We start from the raw sequence: 12,209 nt of genomic DNA, 5'->3' as shown, positions 1-12,209 counted from the left end.
TGTTCTCATGTCCCGACAGTAAGGTCGATCCCCTACGATATGATAGAGTTGCCGTGATTTTTGTAGTGTAGTGAAGGATTAGTGATTCCTCGTTCATGAGCCAAACGCTTGCGTCGGCGAACTACTGATTCGACATCTTCTGCCCTGCCTGAGTAGAACACTGCACCAGCGTTCCGGCCTACTGCTGCAGCGTTGATGGAAATGTTTCCTGGTCCTGCCATAACAACCTGGTATGGTATGGTTAGTCGTTGTGTTCGCAGAGCGGCAATCAGATCCTCGCTTCGTCTCTTGTTACACGTTAGAACGATCGCCCAGCTCGAGAGACCATCGACTAAATCCGCTGTTGTACGCCAGTCCGCAATTGAGCAGGATTTCGAGACTCAATGAACTGAGCAGATACCGAGTCAAATCAGCAAAGACGGCGGCTCAAGGTTGCGAGTAATCGACCACTATGGCAGCCCGGTCATGCTCTGCTATGAGGCCGAGGAAGGCATAAATGCGATCTCTAGGGTTCGACGTATGTAGATGTACTCCGTCGCTGGTTCCAGCAATTAGGTAGGCGGCACCAAGATTTGTCCCAGACACTTTCATCTGAGCGCTCGTCCATACAGCTGGAGGAAACTTCCACCCAGAGAAGCCTAGAAGGTCTTTGCAGAAGGTACTTGAGAGGAGTATACTACACCTGTTATTCTTCAACGAGTCACTGGGCAACCCGAGCAATTGGGACTTGGGGGCCAAGGTTAGCCCTGAACAAGCTCGTAAACATCCTTTATGGCGTTCCATTAGGTTGTTGCTCCCTTGTGGAGTTAATGCAAGCGAATAAGCGTGGATATGTTGGTTGTAAAACCCGTCTAGTACTCACCCGTTGAAGCCTATAGAAACGCCAAGTGGCTTGTCGAAGATAATAGGTGCAGTAAGATCTCGAGCCAAACTGGGCCTCGGAGGATCAACGCTAGCCCTTAATATGATCGTCAACGTTCTGTACACCACTTGATTGGAGTCTTTTCTCACCATGAAACCGACATGAGCGAATCAACGTTCGCGTTGTAATTGCTAGTCCTGGCTTGACAGTCTCCACAAGTTCCTTTAGCTGTGTCGAGTGGCTCGTCGAAGAATAAGAGGTGCAGTAAGGTATTTAATCGGGCGCTTACTCATGGGGACCGTATATGAACGAGACGATTGGCGTCAGCAAAGCTGATCGAGCAGGTACCTACGTAAAATTGCTTGGCAGCTGCGCCGCAAACGAACAGTATGCCATAACCCGGATCTTGATGTTATGCAAATCTAAGTGCAAACTCGAACCCCGCCCCATGTCCTTCGTGGTGTTGGGAACGGTGATGGTCCTGACGGATCTTGAAAAGGAGAATATGGACGAGGAGGCTCGACCCTCGCTCGGGCAAAGGAAGGATGAATGCCCAGGGTCAATGGTCACACAAATGTCACCACGTATGAATCTACACACGTCTAGTCATCCTGCATTTGTTTTCCTTGCTCTTAGGCTTTTTCTTTCTTCTTCGATATCCGATATCTGTGAATGATTAGTTCGGCATGCATATTCAGTTCCACCTTAAGAACACTTACAAGAACAGTCTCTCTTTAGACCAAACTTCCTTATCCGGGTCATCATCTACCTCTTGCACATCGAACATCTTTCCTGCAGTCTTCATGAATGTCAAGTCGGCCCTTCTCCTCCTCTTGAAGCAGAAGTAACACACTGTGTTTGGACCAATGATGTCCTTGAGCGTTTGTTGCAGCAATGGAAACGCTGGTTCGAAATATACACAGTCAGCTGCAAGAATAACATCCGGGTGTTGTGGTAACCCGGATGGTGTTGGTTGGCCCCAGTCGTATATAGATGCGGAAACGCGGGCCGAGAGATCGTTGAGGCCAATGTTTTTCTTCATGAGTTCGAACATCTCATCTTGGTCGGTGATGTGGAGGGGCTCGGTGACGTTGCAGCCAACAGCTACAGCAAGGCCAACAAGCCCACCTCCAGCGCCCAATTCGACACTATGCGAGTCAGCCTCAAGTCCAGTCAAAACTCTTAACACAAAACTTACATTGTCTTCCCAGCAAGGTCGTCCTTATGTTTCCTCAACATGTACTTGCCGAGTACCATGCCCGCCGGCCACAGCTGTCCACCACAACCATTCTTGAGATCCTCGTGAACCTTGAGTGGGGGCGAAAGTACGCCATCAAAGTCGACCTCCGCAACTCCAGCGGGCTTGATCGGCGCCGGTGGCACGTAGTCCAGCTGATGAGTACCGAAGATATCGTTTTCTTCGTCGTCGGAGGCAGTCATGTTCGTGAAGTGTTGTAATAATCGAAGGTGTGAAGGTACATTTTATCGAGGTCTAGATCGATTCGGCTAGCGCGAGCGAGTGGGGCCTGTCCAAGTGCACTCTTCCTTCTGCTTCCATCGACCGTCCATCTTACACATGCCGTTTCATATCTCATCTCAGAATACGCAACTCGCTGCACGCAGATCTTGAAGTTCGAAGATGTAGACATCGGGTAAGGCACCTCCTGTACTCGCTGTAAACGCACCGTATCACAACCGCGGAAGATGCTTCCTTATCTTATCAGCACGCCTTGCTCACCGTCCTACGAGCTCTCCACCAATTGTAACGACGCTTCAGTGCATATCAAACGCCGCCTCTCTGGGCATGCTCCAAAGAGGAGAGGAGCTACCCTGTATGCGTTCAACCGAGGGTACCTGAAAACATGCATAAACCTGGCTTGTCCAGCGACATCTGTTTACCTGCGGTTGTTTGCCTGTTGATAAACTTGTCGTTTTGCTTCTTGAGCATCAATCGCGTTCCTAGAAGAAGACTTTGCAGTTATCAACTAAGCCCGCTATGGGTCTTCCTACGGAGGTCCTGAAAGCCTGGGAGGCATGTGATCGTACTGATACACTCTTTGTCCTCGTATGCTGTGTCTTTTGTAGGTCATCTTGCTTTTTGTCTATATTATACTCGAGCTGCTCGCCGTCCGTCTCTCACATTGTCTTTTTCCCTTCATCATCCCGTCAGAAAAAGAATCGGGAACACCATACAGCGCCACTCATGTCTTCTCTTGACTTCTCCTTCAACCCTCACAATTGGCAATGAAACGCAATGACTAATATCAGTAGGCTGGGGTATCATACCCGCCGTCGGCATCGCCTACTCCGGCTACACCACGCGCTCGAACTCGCTCGCAGCAATCATTCCTTCCATCCTGGCCGTAATCGTCTGCACAATCCAATGGTTCCTCATCGGCTACACCCTAACGTACAGCGAAGGAGGTCCAGTCTTTGGCGATTTCACATATGTCTTCCACCACAACGTGCTCTCCGAACCCGTCGGCACCATCCCAGCAATCCTATTCAGTTTTTTCCAGCTCATCTTCCAAGCCACCGTCTGTGCGATCGCTGTTGGCGGAGCTTGTGAACGCGGTCGCATCCTCCCTCTGATACCCTTCATCTTCGTGCGTGCCCACTAAACCCTCTCCAAATTCTATCAAGATTTTCTATTAACGGACTCAGCTATGGTCAACATTCATATACAACCCCCTCGCGCACATGGTCTGGGGCGGCGGCTTCCTGCAAAACCTCGGCGTTATCGACTTCGCGGGCGGCACACCCGTGCACATCAACAGTGGCGCAACCTGCACTGCCATGAGCGTCTACCTCTCATACCCGCTCTTCCGCTCTCGCAAATCAGCTGTCCGCACCCCTTCCCATCTGGTCATCCACCGGCCTGTCAACTCTCTCTGTCAACTGCTCGCTATGATAAGTATCTGGGGCTCCTGGCTCGCCTTCGACGCCGGTACGACGCTGGCGTTCAACTTTAAGTCTGTAATGGCTTTGTGTGTGACCAATTTGTGTGCTGCCAGCGGTGCGCTGACATGGATGCTGTACACGTACATCGAAGTTGGCCGCTGGAGTCTGGATAGCTGTTTCATGGGCGCCATCTCCGGGCTCATCATGATCACGCCGTCCGCAGGCTTCATCGATATGCCGTCAGCGATGCTCTTTGGTGTTGTCGGCGCGCTGTTCTGTCGGCAGACGCTGCGGGTCAAGTTCACTGCTTTTGCAAGACGCTGGCGCTGGGTCGATCACGGGGATACGTTTGCGACGCACTGTTTGGGTGGGTTTTTGGCGACGATTGGGACGGGATGTTTGGCAAGGAAGGAAGTTGCGGGGTATGATGGGGTTACTGAGATTGCCGGAGGTGTGTTCTTTGATGGGAATGTTAGGCAACTTGGGATTCAGATCGTGGAAGCAACGGTCGGATTCACCTGGTCGTTTGTGGGAAGCTACACGATTTATGCGTTGATTGACTGCGTGCCGGGATTCGAGGTGTTGGCTGAAGACAAGTGAGTGCTAGATTCCACTATGCTGGAGTAAGCTAATAGCAGTAGGGACATCATCGCTGGTCTGGACGCGAGTCAAATGGACGAGGAGACGCTGTGGACGGAGACACAGAAGTACTCTCCGTTTGCAGAGCCGAATGGTGAACTGCATCTTGATTAGTAGCGGACATCGGGGAGAGGATTCACCCGGACGTTGGTACCCAGAGTGTAGATTTGACACTCGACCTAAGTCTTGTGTGTAGGAGAGAGTGGAATGTACTCGTGAACATGCGTTGATTCTCTTGGTCTATTGTTTTCGTGATATCGTTGCGCTACCTGTCATTCCGTAAAGCGAAACAGTCAAGCAACTTTGCTGTCGTATGTAAGAACCCTCCTGTCGAATCTGGAGTCTAGTAGTCGTCACCACGACTGATGACTTCCTTGACGTTTGGTCGAAGAATGAGTGTCTGCTTTGCGTTAGCGCATCCGTCTTCTCGCTCATGACCAGTGGATGACTTACGTGCTCGCTCTGCGCTGTGTAGCTGCCCTTGATATCGCACAGCGGCGGGTAGGCCTCCACAATACCTGCAGAAACCAAGTTGTTCAGACCCAGAAGATACTTGTCGTGACCCAGGCGATCCAAATAACGCCTGCACCACGGCAGGGTACCAAAGTTCTTCGTGATAGAGTTAAGCAGCGTCTTCGCACTTGACACCCTCAGCGCAACCTTTGGCGCATCCGGGCGCAGCGCGTAGTGACTCGTCTCCATATCATCACGAACGTAACCCTTGCCGGTAGAACCGAATGTCTCAATGGCGAATGTCTCACCCTCCTCCATCTTCGTCTGATCGCCGCCCTTGACAATCGGCACCGTCTTGCCGCCGTGAATAGTGTAGTGGCCAATGCTATGCCCGTTGAGGTTGCGGATGCACTTGACAGGCAGCATCTGGCCCTTGATCTCGACCTCGTAGCTCTCCATGACTTCCTGGATCGCAGCGCCAATGTCACTCATGCGCACGTCGATACCGGCTTCCTTGACACCGGCGTTTGTGGCGGCTTTACACGCTTCGACGAGGTTGTCGTACACGGGGTCGAAGGTCATGGTGAACGCGCTGTCGACGATGCGGCCATTGATGTGGACGCCGAAATCGACTTTCATCACGTCTTCGTAGTTGACGACCATCTTGTTGCCCGCGTTGGGCGTGTAGTGGGCGGCGCAGTGGTTGATGCTGAGACCGGTGGGGAAGCCCATTCCAGCAATCTGAGCATCGCCCATCTCGAGTCCCATGTGTCCTGTGAGATGGCGCACGGAGTCTTCGATGCCTTCGGCGATCTCGGTGAGCGACATGCCCGGCTTGATCCACTTCTGCGCCCATTGCCTGACTTGTCGGTGGATTTCTGCGCCCTTGCGGTATTCGGTCAGGAAGTCATTGTTCATGCGGTCGAGGTGGCGCTTCTCCTCGCTGGTGGTGCGGTAGTTGTTCTCGTCGAGGTATTCGCAGATCTCGCCCTCGGGGTAGTCGTTGTTGGGATAGAGCTCTGAGAGAGGCACGCGAGGAGGTGAGGTCTGGGTTTTGGCACCGCCAGCGCCGGCCTTCTTCTTCTTTCTGGGCTTTCTCTTCTTCTTCTTCTTGGCTGCACCCTCGCCGGCACCCTCAGCTCCGCCTTCCTCGGCCTCGTTGTCGTCGTCTGAGTCCTCGTGGTCTGCACCCTCTGCTGTCTTCTCGCCGTTGTGTGCTGCGCCGTTTATGGGCTTGCTCTTGGAGTCGTCCACTGCTGGCTATTAGTGTGTTTCTTCTCTTGAGAGCGAGTGTGCATACACTTCAAGTCGGCGACACCATTTTCGACTTGGGCCGCCATGATGTGCTGTGTAGCAGTTGTAGTTGCGCGCGGGGCGGGATTTTATTCAGAGCTGAGCTCGAATTCCGCGCGGGCAGGGCGGCGTTCGGTCTCGGTTCAAGTTGCCCTGCGTTAGGGCAAATGGTCATGACATCAGACACACCAATTCATCTCTCGCTTCAACACTCACTTGTCACTCGGAATGGGCAATGCTACCCCGCCCTCTCCTCTTCACCCGGCCCTCCGTGCGCCCTCAATGGACATGTCAACCCTGTCTGCAGCGCCTGTTTGTTTCGCAACAACCTCAAGTCGCCCAAGCACGCTTGTTCCACGCGACAGCGCCGCGTCTCTCCGATAGCGCTCCGAACCACTACGAGACACTTCAAGTCGCACCCACCGCCGACGCAAAGGAAATCAAGAAACAGTTCTATGCGCTATCTAAGAAGAACCACCCGGACCACAATAAAGACGACCCCACAGCGTCGACGCGCTTCGTCGCCATAAGCGAGGCCTATCACACGCTCTCTGTGCCTGAGAAGCGCGAGCAGTATGACGCGCAACTGCATCAAGCCGAGCGGCGGTCAGGATGGGGAAGAAGTGGTGGAGGCGGTCATCCCCCAGGGAGCTATAGTTCGGCGAGTTACGCTGGGTCAAGGCCGGCGACGGGGTTGAACAAGAAGAGAGGCACGTTCCGCGGGCCGCCTCCTAGTTTCTACAATAGTGGTGGATATGGACGACATGGCGCGAAGAGAGCAGAGCATGCGCACCATAACCCGAATGCTGAGGGTAAGGAGGCAGGTCCTGAGAGCTATGGAGAAGAGGGAGGATACGGGCCAGGACAGCAGCGTCAGGGACAAGGAGTTCCACATTTTGACGATGTGCGACACAAGCAGGTCCACGAGCAGGTCCACAAGCACATACAGAAGGGGAGACGGCGGTCGAGGCTCTACCGCAGGGACGAAGAGTACGCAAGAGGGGGAGACCATTTGACTAGGTTCCTGATCGTTTCAGGCATTGTAGCTGTTATAGGGGCGACTGTAAAGATATTTGAAGACAAGGGGAACATCGGCCAGCGGAAAGCTATCACATAGACTTTGTCGCAAGACCAACGAAATGTCAAGACGAACTTTTGAAAATTATGCATTGAGACAATGTTGTACATGCCAGAAAGCCATACTACAGTCGCTCACTGCATTGCAGACTGAGGCGCTTCGCTACAGAACCAAAAGGAATCTAGAACGATCACGATCTTCCCACCCTACTATACACACACCGTCCGCTTAACCCTCGAAGGTGAAGCTAGTGCCGAGCTTGTGGCCGGCCTCGTTGAGCTTCTGGGTATCGAAAGAGCCACCAATACCAAAGGTCAGACCGCTGTTGACCTTGGTGTTGTAGGCGAGGGAAGCAATGCCGAGGTTGTTGATCTTGGCCTGCGAACGATTAGTTTGTGCAGATCTTGGGATTCTTCTTGATACGCACCTTAGCGAAGGAAGCAGGGTCAAGCTTGTACTTGGCGGCGAGCTCAAGACCGACGTTGGAGCCGGACTTGGAGTCCCAGGTAGCCTTAGCACCAGCCTCAACAGCGGGGTTGACCTTCTGGTAGTAGGCGGCGGAGAAGACGCTCAGGGAGTTGGTGGCAGTGATAGCGGCGTTGTAGAGAGGGGTGGTGTAGCCGACAGCGGCGCTGTACTTGGTGATGGTGGCCTTCTGGACGTCGTAGCCGACCTCACCACCAACGACGAAGCCCTCGTGGGAAACGACGGCATCGGCGACAGCACCAATGGCACCAGCGGCGGAGTAGTCAGCGAAGACGCGGCCGTGGAAGTTGGGCTGCTTGAAGTGGAAGTTGACCTTCTGGCCCTTGTTGCCGGCAGCAGGGCTGAAGTTGGAGAGGACCTCGGTCTTCAGGCCGCTGGCGAAGGTGTCGTTGAGCTCGACCTTGGTAGCAAGAACATTGGCGGTGTTCCACGACTGGGTGATGCTGATGCCTGGGCATTTTGTCGTCAGCAAGTTGATGGCATAACCGGTGACGGCAGATTTGCCGCCCGGTGGTTGAGATACGTGAAATATGCTGGAGTGGAATGTCTTCGTCTTGTGGACGTATATAAACAGTGATAGTGAACGAGGGGTGAATGAAGTGGGTGCTGTACCGTTGGAAAGAGCCTTCTTGCCCTCGAGCTGTGATACTAGTTAGCTTCCTGCAGTTCTTCTATTGAATGCGCTTCTGCTTACAGAGGAGGCGACGGGGCCAGAGTGGGGAGAGACACCCTTGGCAGTGAAGTTGACACCGTTGGGAGCCTTGAGCTTGACCTCAAGAGCAGCTAGAGAGAGGTCAGCGCGCGCCGCTGAGGCTCAATTGGTTATTCCGACCTGCGGCAGTGTGGTAGAAATCCTTGTTGATGAGCTACGCAGGCGCAAGTCAGTGATCGCGTCACTCCAGAGCTCCAGATAGGCGGCCCAAACATACGTCGTTCGATGCCTTGGCGATGTCGCCGAACGCCGGGGGCGGGAATTTGGGAACGATCTTCTCGACCTTGACGTATTCAGTCATGATGGATGATGGTGGAGGTGTGTAGGGGTGGGTGGAGGATGGGTAGATGTGGTGATAGTGGTCGAGAGGGAAAGTTTGCGAACGAAAACACCGCAGAGGTGACCTCAGGGTCCGCAAAGGCGCTAGGCGGGTTAGGTCGGGTGTGCTCGCCCAAACAGCCGACAACGTGCCCTCAATCACGATCCCCTCATTATTCCCCAGACGCTATGTCCTCTCTTCTTGGTGTCGTTGTTTGACATTGTTACAGAATTCGCAGCTTTGCTGCGCTTCACTTCTCTCATTTGTCGAGAGCTTTCTCCGCCTGTCAGTTCTGCCAGCTCTCACTCTCGACCATGGATGCATTGACCCTGAAACGCCAGGACCGCTGGTCGCTATGCATAAGATCGCCAACCTTCATACATTGGGCGACCTCCGGGTGACCAGCCGCCACACTGCAAATGCGCACTCGAACTCACCGTCTGTTCTTATTACAAGCTACTCCGCTCTCCCTTCATGCTTGCGTGATACTTTCGATTTTCTGGATCAGGTCGAAGTGAGTGTGCACAATCCACCTCTAAAGGCCTACCTGGTCCAGCGCCTGCAACAACGTGACAGAGCTCTATCAAGCGTACGCGATCCCACGATCAATGGTAAATGAGAATGCGCAGGAGTATCTGCATTTGGCAACTGCAGCTCTGGTGCTGTTGTTGCTTGTTAAAATCCCAAGAAGTCAATAACACTGCGCTTAAAATTTAGGAGTCGACAGAACTGAAGGGCCATTGTCAAGTTGCACATCACCGTCTGACGTGGATATGCCTTCTTCCAAAGGGGTGCTGATGATGCTTTCAGCCTTACGCGCTAGGGCGGACTCCGGTAGCGGATCATTCAACTGAGATCTCCGCCCCGCCAAATAATTTCACAAGTGACTCCAACATCGATTACAACAGCAACATCAATCTAGACTTTTTCTCACCTACGTCACAACTTGAGCTCGAAAACTCACGTAGGGATTGCGGCTTTTCCACAGCCGGAGAGAACAATTGAGCGCTCGCTTGAAGAACAGTAGCATCACAAAGGGAGCTGAATAGCAACCCCTCCACCACACCTCCACGGCCATGTCGACCTTCGGCCAGCACTTCAGGGTAACCACGTAAGTCAGGGCAGGTAGAGGTCTGATTGAATCGAGTCTGACAACCTACCAGCTATGGCGAGTCCCACTGCCTCAGCGTCGGCGCCATCATTGATGGCTGCCCTCCTGGCATGCAGCTCACCGAGGCCGATATCCAGCCTCAGATGACACGACGACGCCCCGGTCAGTCCGCTATCACAACTCCGCGAAACGAGAAGGACAAGGTCGAGATCCAGTCTGGTACCGAGTTTGGCCTCACATTGGGCACACCGATTGGCATCAGGGTCATGAACGAGAACCAGCGCCCCAAGGACTACGGCAACAAGACCATGGACATGTACCCCAGGCCGAGTCACGCAGACTGGACCTACCTTGAGAAGTACGGTGTTAAGGCCAGCTCTGGTGGTGGAAGGAGTAGCGCACGTGAGACCATTGGTGAGTCGCATATCAGATCTAGCTACCAGCAAGCGTCTAACATTGTCTAGGACGAGTCGCTGCCGGTGCGATCGCAGAGAAGTACCTGCGCGATGCCTATGGCATCGAAATTGTCGCGTTCACAGCCTCCATTGGCAACGAGTTCCTCTTCCCTCCCACAGCGACACACCCCACCGCTTCCACCAACCCTGAGTACTTGAAGATGATCGACACAATTGATCGCAAGACCGTTGACTCTTTCCTTCCCGTGCGATGCCCACACGAGGAGAGCAACCAGCGTATGGAGAAGCTCATTGGAGAGTTTAAGGAGAGGGAAGACAGCATTGGAGGCACAGTGACATGCGTCATCCGCAACTGTCCCACTGGGTTGGGTGAGCCGTGCTTTGACAAGCTCGAAGCCAAGCTCGCGCATGCTATGCTCTCCATTCCAGCTACCAAGGGCTTCGAAATTGGATCTGGTTTTGGCGGTGCTCAGGTACCCGGCTCCATCCACAACGATGCCTTCATCAAGGCGCCTGCTGTCCCTGCAGGTGCTAACGGCACATCAAATTACCCGCGACCAAGACTCACTACCAAGACCAACAACTCTGGTGGTATCCAGGGTGGTATCACTAACGGCGCGCCAATCTACTTCAACGTTGCTTTCAAGCCTCCTGCCACAATTGGCCAGGCCCAGGAAACTGTAACCTACGACGAAGCCGAGGGTGTTCTCGAAGCCAAGGGCCGGCACGACCCGTGTGTGGTGCCTCGTGCGGTACCCATTGTTGAGACCATGGCGGCGCTGGTGATCATGGATGCGGTCCTGGCGCAGCAGGCGAGAGCGGGTGCTAGGAGTTTGTTGCCGGTCCGTGAGGGTGTCGTGCCCGTGCAGAGGTAGATCTGTACGACGCCTTGTAACATCTTTTATTTGATTCACATAAACATATAGACGTTGATCTGGTGAAATCGAAAATGAACCAGTTTCTGTTAGTTGCACTCACATGGAGATCACTTGTCCGTTCAAGATAAGCGACGTGCGAAGATGTGTGCTTGGTGTTTGCATTCTAGATGGTCGAAGGATTCTGTGTAACCGAGTCTGTAGCTAGAACACGATGGATCCATCGTTTTCGGCCCTTCTGATAGATCGATGTGTCTCGAAACTCCGATTGTTAAGTCCAACATCCTCGCACAGACATTTAGATTCCAGCTCAGGATTCAGATGGAAGAAGGCCTGGGAATCCACGATGACGTAGCTAACTGATCCTGCGACACAATAACTACATATATTGGGCACGTATGAAGACTTTGCCGAAGTCTAGCGTGCACAAGTGTCTTCAGAGGCCGCTGTTTGCCGCAACCGGACGAGGCTGCGACACCAGGAACGACTGACACCAGGAACGACTGACACCAGGCCGCCGAGCCGCTGAACGGCATCCACATTCAACATGCCCGATGCAACCAGTACCCCAGCGGTGGATAATATCCGAGGCCCTACAGGTTGAATTCGGCCCTTCTGCCCCCGCAAAATTTGGGAGCGAACAGATACCCTGGAGATCACTACTGTCTCAAGAGCTTCCACGCACGCATTTCGTTGATGCGCAGGGTCCGTCTGCGTGTCGTCCAGTCCGAAATCCACACCACGAGCTCGTACCTGTATTGGCATCATCGATGCATCGAGATTCAGCAAATCACTGTGTGAGGTAGGCAGACACTTGCTCAGTAAACAGCGTATCAGATGTTCGCCACCCTCGTGCTAACCGCCATTTGGGTTGCAACACTCAAGGCAGATGGAGCGCTCTGGGACGCGGCGGACACGGCAATTATCATCTGGGTGGCAGCAGACCGCAGAGACTAGATCGTGCCTCGGTGTTCCCGACAGAGCCTCCACTGCACCCTGGCCATAGAAATGTCTGGGCCCGAATGGGAGGATGCAGCTCGGCTAAAACATGGGAATGTTTGGTT

General features: G+C 53.4%; 6 protein-coding genes across 6 annotated transcripts; 3 read left to right on the top strand and 3 right to left on the bottom strand.

Moving 5' to 3' along the window:
- Nucleotides 1–1,577: 1,577 nt before the first annotated feature.
- Nucleotides 1,578–2,302, bottom strand: BU25DRAFT_396916 (uncharacterized protein; the record flags this gene model as incomplete). Its single annotated transcript, XM_033704850.1, has 2 exons — nucleotides 1,578–2,010; nucleotides 2,061–2,302. 2 exons carry the CDS (start codon nucleotides 2,300–2,302, stop codon nucleotides 1,578–1,580), a joined length of 675 nt encoding a protein of 224 aa, XP_033559743.1.
- A 148-nt stretch (nucleotides 2,303–2,450) lies between these two features.
- Nucleotides 2,451–4,608, top strand: BU25DRAFT_441335 (Rh-like protein/ammonium transporter). Its single transcript, XM_033709231.1, has 4 exons — nucleotides 2,451–2,943; nucleotides 3,134–3,468; nucleotides 3,527–4,359; nucleotides 4,405–4,608. The coding sequence occupies exons 1-4, from the start codon at nucleotides 2,859–2,861 to the stop codon at nucleotides 4,514–4,516; spliced, it is 1,365 nt and encodes a 454-aa protein (XP_033559742.1). The 5' UTR covers nucleotides 2,451–2,858; the 3' UTR covers nucleotides 4,517–4,608.
- A 3-nt stretch (nucleotides 4,609–4,611) lies between these two features.
- BU25DRAFT_396908 (methionine aminopeptidase 2-like protein) lies at nucleotides 4,612–6,218 on the bottom strand. Its single transcript, XM_033704849.1, has 3 exons — nucleotides 6,156–6,218; nucleotides 4,856–6,108; nucleotides 4,612–4,802 (listed from the first exon to the last, which is right to left on the bottom strand). Exons 1-3 carry the CDS (start codon nucleotides 6,193–6,195, stop codon nucleotides 4,746–4,748), a joined length of 1,350 nt encoding a protein of 449 aa, XP_033559741.1. The 5' UTR covers nucleotides 6,196–6,218; the 3' UTR covers nucleotides 4,612–4,745.
- Nucleotides 6,219–6,338: 120 nt separating this feature from the next.
- On the top strand, nucleotides 6,339–7,304 carry BU25DRAFT_412584 (DnaJ-domain-containing protein). The gene has a single exon (XM_033706828.1). The coding sequence runs from the start codon at nucleotides 6,384–6,386 to the stop codon at nucleotides 7,263–7,265; it is 882 nt and encodes a 293-aa protein (XP_033559740.1). The 5' UTR covers nucleotides 6,339–6,383; the 3' UTR covers nucleotides 7,266–7,304.
- On the bottom strand, nucleotides 7,222–8,767 carry BU25DRAFT_412583 (mitochondrial porin-like protein). The gene is made up of 6 exons (XM_033706827.1): nucleotides 8,642–8,767; nucleotides 8,545–8,578; nucleotides 8,407–8,495; nucleotides 8,325–8,352; nucleotides 7,654–8,162; nucleotides 7,222–7,604 (listed from the first exon to the last, which is right to left on the bottom strand). Exons 1-6 carry the CDS (start codon nucleotides 8,723–8,725, stop codon nucleotides 7,455–7,457), a joined length of 894 nt encoding a protein of 297 aa, XP_033559739.1. The 5' UTR covers nucleotides 8,726–8,767; the 3' UTR covers nucleotides 7,222–7,454.
- Nucleotides 8,768–9,390: 623 nt separating this feature from the next.
- Nucleotides 9,391–11,354, top strand: BU25DRAFT_115442 (chorismate synthase-like protein). The gene is made up of 3 exons (XM_033700381.1): nucleotides 9,391–9,854; nucleotides 9,907–10,268; nucleotides 10,319–11,354. The coding sequence occupies exons 1-3, from the start codon at nucleotides 9,820–9,822 to the stop codon at nucleotides 11,143–11,145; spliced, it is 1,224 nt and encodes a 407-aa protein (XP_033559738.1). The 5' UTR covers nucleotides 9,391–9,819; the 3' UTR covers nucleotides 11,146–11,354.
- The last annotated feature ends 855 nt before the right edge of the window (nucleotides 11,355–12,209 follow it).

Source organism: Macroventuria anomochaeta, assembly GCF_010093625.1.
Source record: "Macroventuria anomochaeta strain CBS 525.71 unplaced genomic scaffold BU25scaffold_25, whole genome shotgun sequence".
Lineage (NCBI taxonomy): Eukaryota > Fungi > Ascomycota > Dothideomycetes > Pleosporales > Didymellaceae > Macroventuria > Macroventuria anomochaeta.
This window is presented reverse-complemented; position numbering and strand designations above follow the sequence as displayed.